The sequence below is a fragment of the Habropoda laboriosa genome, unplaced genomic scaffold (genome assembly GCF_001263275.1).
Source record: "Habropoda laboriosa isolate 0110345459 unplaced genomic scaffold, ASM126327v1 scaffold28, whole genome shotgun sequence".
NCBI lineage: Eukaryota > Metazoa > Arthropoda > Insecta > Hymenoptera > Apidae > Habropoda > Habropoda laboriosa.
The window spans coordinates 2,611,753-2,618,664 of record NW_017100174.1 but is presented as its reverse complement, the minus strand read 5'-3'; the positions used below and the strand labels follow the sequence as shown (position 1 = coordinate 2,618,664).

The following is a 6,912-nucleotide window of genomic DNA, read 5'->3' as shown; positions in this document are numbered from 1 at the left end:
ATATCGGCAGTTACACGTTCGATTTTCTATTTTACAAGGTGGTGGTATGTATGTATATAGCACAGGTGGGACATGATATTCAGCTCCCAACTGTTCGAGAAAGTACAGTAGTGCACACATAAGCGTCCGCATTTTTGCAAACTTGAGCGCCCGTCGCTATTCCCACCAATTCTTGGAAATGGGACATCGGAGTGGAGTTCGAGTGTGCCAAGTGAAACAAAATAATTCGATATCGACTCCTGAATCTGAACAACTGACACTTGATATATCGGTATCCCACTCAGTCACATCTCTTCTCTTTTCTTTAGTTAAACTCGCAGAAGTCACCTCCCCACTTAAGCATCCGCATTCGGTCCCGACTGCGGACGCTTGTGTGCACACTACTGTATATATAAACGCGCGTGCGTGTGTGTGTTTGCGTGTATCGACTCATTCGAGAACGAGAATCTATCCACGATTTTCTAATTAACGAACGTGACAGGTGTGCACGTGATCAACGAATGCAGCCGTCACAACACCCATTTTGTCGAAGGAATACTTTCACTTAGGTATTAACTTTACGATCTACAACGACGATATATCCTCTCTTTCACTTTGGGCCAGGAATGTGTAGATTCCAGCACGAACGTTTTGAACGTTCGTTACCCAATTCTTTTTTTTTTCTTTTTTGTGGGAGATTTCGGTATTAATCTCTCTCGTCGCTATTGCACATATTTTCAAATTGTGGATCTTGCCAATCCTTGCCGTTCTATCGTCTAATTTCTCTTTAAAAAGTACGTCTTGGTTACAACGTATGATTGAAAGGAGAATCAGAAATCGACAAATAGCCACTACAGAGTCTATGTATATATCTATATTATATATACGATTTATAGAATAGAATCGTATATACGGATTATACTAAGGATTAACGATTTGAAGGAAAGAAAAAAAAACAAAAAAAAAATCGTATCTCTAGGACACATCGGCGCCTGTTCGAGGAGGGCGGTGTATTTACACGACAGTGTCGCCGATGCGTCTGGCAAATCGATCAATTTATAGGAAATACGTATATATACATATATAGCGAAAAAACAATCAATAAAACATTCGATATAATAACTTTGATAAATTTTTGTTTTCTTTTGTTTTTTACACAGATAGATATCATGTACATAATACGCACAACGACTTGTATATACAGGGTGCTGGTAAAAACAGGAAGGATTACAAAATATTTGGAAGCATGTTGTGTTCACTAGAAAAGGTTGAAAAAGTTATTTAAAATTGTTCTAAAAAGATTAGCATTGCATGGCAATATGTACAATTGAGATTGTTCTCGAAAGATTGCTACATTATTGAAACGTAGTACTAATGTTCTACTAAATCGATTGGTAAACTGTGATAAATACCGTGTCTCGTAAAATTAGTCAATAATTTCTCACACAGTCACTGTGTCGTAATTTTTCAAAATTTGGCAGTCGTTTCTTCTTCAAACAACCTAGTACTACGTCTGATGTCATAAATAATTACCTCCAAAAACGCGGGAAAAAAGTGTCACATACATATATCATCCTTGATTTTGCAGCAATAAATTCATTTTTCATTTAAATCTTTCAAGCAAGTAAAAATAACTGCGTGTGATTGTCTTCTCGTTTTAAACCTACGAATAAACTCCGTCAAAGCAAACTTGCGATTTTCTACTTCCGATAGCGTAAACGATATGCTAACTTGAACGAAAATAAAAAGACGCGAAAAAACAACGATGTCTAAAAGAAAAAAACAACGCATCTCCGTATTTTTAAACTAGATGTAACGAATTGAACGAAATAATTCGGCAACGTGAAAACGAAATACGTCTCGTCACTTCATTTTTTTTCTTCCTCGACAAAACTTCCATCCCTTTCCAATCAATCTCACACGCTTCCAAATTCAACTAAAATCGCCCTTCTCGCGACACCCTATATATACCCGTGTATACATCACAGTAAACGAGCTAATATAGGTAATCTAAGGAACTATTCGAACACTAATCGTACGTAGCATATTGCAAGTGTATCTAGCATTTTCTACGCTATCGATCGCGCCCCTTCGACCCTCCGTTGGCGAGCGTCTGGCGACCGGAAGGGACGATGGCTTCCGGTATCGGCTGGTTCGTTTCGCGGGAGCACTTGGCGCGAAACCGTGGGATAAAGGGACGTTTAACACGGAACGGGGCGCATTTAGCATGGTTAAGCTGTCCCGTGAACAGGATACGTTTTTCTTTTTTTCATCTTACACTCGCAAAAGATCGAAATCTGACATCGTCGAATTTTATCGGCGTTTATCGATGGAGCTGACTTCTACGCTCCGCGCATTTTGTCTCCTTCGAAGGATTAACGAGAAATAAACGACTGCTGGATATGCTTTCAGCAACCATCTAGTAGTCTCCTTAAATCTTGGTATTTTTTCCTCTTTTTTTTTTTCGATTTTTTCTTTTCTCATCTTAGAGGCGAATTTTTTATAGCAAGGACATTTAATTATGGAGATCAGCGTTGCGCGTGTTTCGCAGTATTATATCATCTGTGAGAACGTCGCTATTTTTAATTCTCTTCTTTTCTTCAGTTTAGTTCAGATCTGTTCATCTTTTCTGAGAAGATCCGGAAGGTTCGTTTTTGTAGTCGATTTGTTTTTTGTCAATTAGTTGGGAAGAATGGTGTGACGAAAATAAATTGTTGGACGGTAATTTAGTATCCTGTACCTTTGACGATTTAACGCCATTTCGTAATTTAGTTATCATACTAAACAATGAAATATCAACATCTGTTAACAAAAATTAATTACATCCACTGTGTCGTATACTTTCAAAGCAACAATGAAAATATCACGATAATACTGTCTCGCGAATACTATAAAAATCTGATAACGGAGGGAAGATAAAAACGAAGATATTCGCTATCTTACATCTCTTCGTCAATTCGAACGAATTCTTTCACGTTTAAATCCACAGTATATCGCTGTATTATTTATAAAACACATATTTCTCACGATCGCAACCTAACGTGCAGGCTTGCACACAAAACCCAAAGGTAACGACACCGAACGGGACACGGAGAAACGGGAAGTGTACAGGTATAGAGACACACTTGGAGACGATTTTCACGGGAAGTTTCGCTGTGAACCGACGGGATCCGAGTGACCGATTCGTGTACATTTCGAAATATTTGCGTTCGATATCTTTCCGCGTGTACAGATCTCCTTTCACGACGTACCTTTACACGCTGGTACACGCCGCGGCGCCATCGCGTTCCCGGCGCATCGCAAACAACCGCCAAATGGAAATATTAGTTCAACGTTCGATAAACCGGCGCACAACACGGGGAATCATACACCGACAACAATACAAAAATACCAAAAAAAAAAAAAGAAAGAAAGAAATAATAAACCCCCCCAAAAAAAGGAAAAAAGATCACACAATAGATGTGTCACAAAACGAACGTTGCTACAATATCGAAGATCGAACCTTCCGGATCGCCGTGTACAGGAAAAATGGCCGCGATACTCGAAAAAGGCCTCGTTGTCAACCTACCTATAGTTCATCGAATTGTGAAAAGAAGAACGTACGTAACGCGGCGTAAATACAATCGAACCGTCGATATGAAAACCACACAGTTTCCAGAAAGAAAGGACAAAGAAAAGAAAGTTTCTTCTGATTCGTTGGAACAACTCGACGATATTACAAAAAGAAATTATTCCAAACGAAAATCCTCGTGTTTTTGGTTGGTACGATGTGTGAAATACGTTCGATTACGGCCCTTTTTTTTATACATCGTTCTCACGTGCGTGTGTGTGTTTTTGTGTCTGTGTCTTTAGGTGTAGTACTTATAGATCGATTTGTGATATCTCACTGGTCTCCCCCGGGGTAGACGATTGCCTGGTCGGCGATCGTCGTCAGGCAGACGGTCAAAATAAGAAGAAACAAAGACGTAACACAACGATTATGCATGTACACGTGGGCAGAAAGAAGCGTCATGCGGTGCAGCCAAGCGTGCGTTGCTGTTTACCTGCGAACGGCACATCCCCGAAGTATTCCTCGACGTTGTCCGTCGACATGCTCTTGTCGGACAGAGACACGCTCGATAACGATCCGCTGCTCGCGTCCAGGGATCCGCCGGCCGGAAACTGCAGTAAATCCTCGTCGGTTTCCGTTTCCATGTCGCGGGACCTCCGTTTGTATACCTGCCAACAACGTAACACCCAGGGTATATATGCAATTTTTTCTTTTACGTTCCCTTTCTTCCTTGAACGATGGTTCTTGATGAGCTTAGACGCCGTTATCGCTGTACGTATTTTGTTGTACTTTTCTCTTTTTACTCCGTTCTCTCTATTTCTTTTTTCCAGCGGCTTTTTTAGTGTAACATTCTAGATCTACGTGGAAGGAGAATGGAGAAACTTTTTAAACTGATACTTTTGGCTGGTTTTTCGTTGAAAGCGTATTCTTTTAGCAGAGTGTTTTGAAGGATTCGTTCGTATTTCGATGGCGGTTAATTTTAGCGCTATTAAAGGTAAAATGAGAAGAGAGACATTATTGAAATTCGTATTTTTACAGATCTTTCATTAGAGAGTGTTCGAAAGATTCGTTCATACTTCGATGGTGGATAATTTTAGCGTTAATAAAGATAAGAGGAGAGCAGAGAAATTTTTAAAACTGGCACTTTTACAGATTTTTCGTTAGAGAGTGTTCGAAAGATTCGTTCATATTTCGATGATGGATCATTTTAGCGTAGAGAAATTTGAAAAATTGGTACTTTCACAGGTTTTCGATTGGAAAGCATATTTTTTAGCAGAGTGTTTGAGGAATTTCTTCATATTTCGATGACAGCTAATTTCTTGTTAAGAAGGCTGAAAGGAGGGTAGAAAAATTATCGAAATTGATAATTGTACCGATTTTTCATCAGAAAACAGACGTTTTTAATAAAGTGACGAACTTACTGACGATGACTAATTTCAGTATCAAGTAACATAGGACAGTAGACAAATGATTAAAATCGACATCTCAACCGGTTTTCGATAAGAAAACACTTTTTCGCCAGAACATTTGAAGAATCCATTGAATAGTGTAACTATAGACGTTCGTTAAACCCTGGGAATTTAACGATACACACGGCCTAATCAGCTGTGAATTGTTAGCAGAAGAGACTGGCAATCTAAGTTCTCAGACCTTCTGCTTCGTTAAAGTCGAACTAACTGTAAGTCGATAACTGTAAATTACACATGTTCCTCGACAATGTGGGTCACAGATGAATCTAATACAATGCAAGTTGTCGTGTAAAACAGGATGCGATATTTATACAGCGGCACAATTCGTAGTGAATTTATGCAAAGATACCCACGTGTGATAATCGTGAAAATGTATCATAATTGCAACACGTGAAATTCCTTTTCACCATTTTTCACGCCGTTATTTCGACCCTGCTACTGTTTCAAAGGTAATACGCATTCGACGTTACTAGGAGAGGGGGGGGAAAAAACGGATCAAAAATGACATTTCGCGCGGTAACGTTCACCAGCGTACACACAGAGATTCATCTCCGCGTGTTGTGCAACCGTGGAAAACACGCGTTGGCAAATAAAAACGATTCCAATCCGATAAAAATCTAACGGAACGGATCACTTGATGCGATTATATAAAATAAACTTGATAAAATATGAATCGGAGAAATAAATCGCGCCAGAGATATGTATGTATATCGGCTGCCCTCGAACAGCAATTTCAAGCGTATCCAGTCGTTTAAGGATTATTAAAATTTTCGATTTACCGAATCAAAAATGCACCGTTGTCGTTATTTACAAATCAACCTCCCTTCGTACACGTTACACACCACGATAACCGTTCAATGCTCGCAAACATTTGAACAACGTCCACGCTGATAAGATAAAAAAGTTTCGCGAACCTTCTTTTCGTTTCTTTTTCTCACCGAGGTATACGCGAAATGTAAAACGAGTGACTGGAACATTCTCGAAGTTGCAATTTTACGTGTAACAAAAATTTCACCCTTTGCTTGTCGGAATTAACACTTTAAACGCGTTTCCACACGTTCGTGCAGAAGGAGATATGATATCTCTTGAACAGCAAGTGGCTGAATATTTATATCGTTAAAAATCGTCGCTGTGCCTGTAACAAGCACCGTGTCAAATTTTTCAATAGAAATTTTGTGTTCTACAACAGTTGTTTTATATTATTTTGTAAAAGTGCTTGCTTCTACGAAACTCGTAAACATTGTAGCGCTTTAAATAAAGTCTGCAACAAAATAGCGGGCGCTTTAATTCTTAATTTTCATTTGAACGAACACAAACTCGAAATTTATAATTTTCTTCGTCTTCACGTGTGTTCAACGCAACACGTAGTTTCATTTTATCCAAACATCATATCTCACATTTCTCCGTCGTCTGATAAGTGCGCGAAATCAGAATAATTTTTTCTTTGGCAGCTCAGAGCAGACATTCGACAGCAAAGGGTTAAAAATTCGACGAAAAAGAGCTTCTAAACCCGTCTAAACTCATCAACCAACGATTGCCTCCTTCGAAAAGAAAAAAGAAAAAAACCGTCATCGTCCATTCGTCTCTACACTCGGATAAAACACCATTTACCCAGGGACGTTCGACAAAACTTCCCACAATTTGAACCCGTGAAGGAGCGTCTGAATAAAAAAAAAAAGAGAAAGAAAAAGAAGAGGAAAACACTCGAGAAAAGTCGTTTCACCGCGAGAGAGAAAAAAGAAATACGTGGGCGCGTATCGCGTACAGTTGATCCGCGAAGCCGCTCAAAGGCTAAACGGGGGCGAGATAAGATTTCGTCGCGTCGCGGATCGTCGTTTTAACGCAATTAAAATTTGACGCCAGCAAAGTCGACAGACGGACGGAAACGGAACGGCGACGGGCGGTCGCATCTCG

At 39.5% G+C, this 6,912-nt stretch overlaps 1 protein-coding gene across 1 annotated transcript in view; it reads right to left on the bottom strand.

Moving 5' to 3' along the window:
• Positions 1-6,912, bottom strand: part of LOC108578735 (ankyrin repeat and SAM domain-containing protein 1A-like) — a 93,789-nt gene that overhangs the window by 52,845 nt on the left and 34,032 nt on the right. Inside the window, exon 11 of the mRNA XM_017942112.1 lies at positions 4,023-4,197. Coding sequence (XP_017797601.1) covers positions 4,023-4,197 — 175 coding nt within the window. The remainder of the gene's footprint in view (positions 1-4,022; positions 4,198-6,912) is intronic.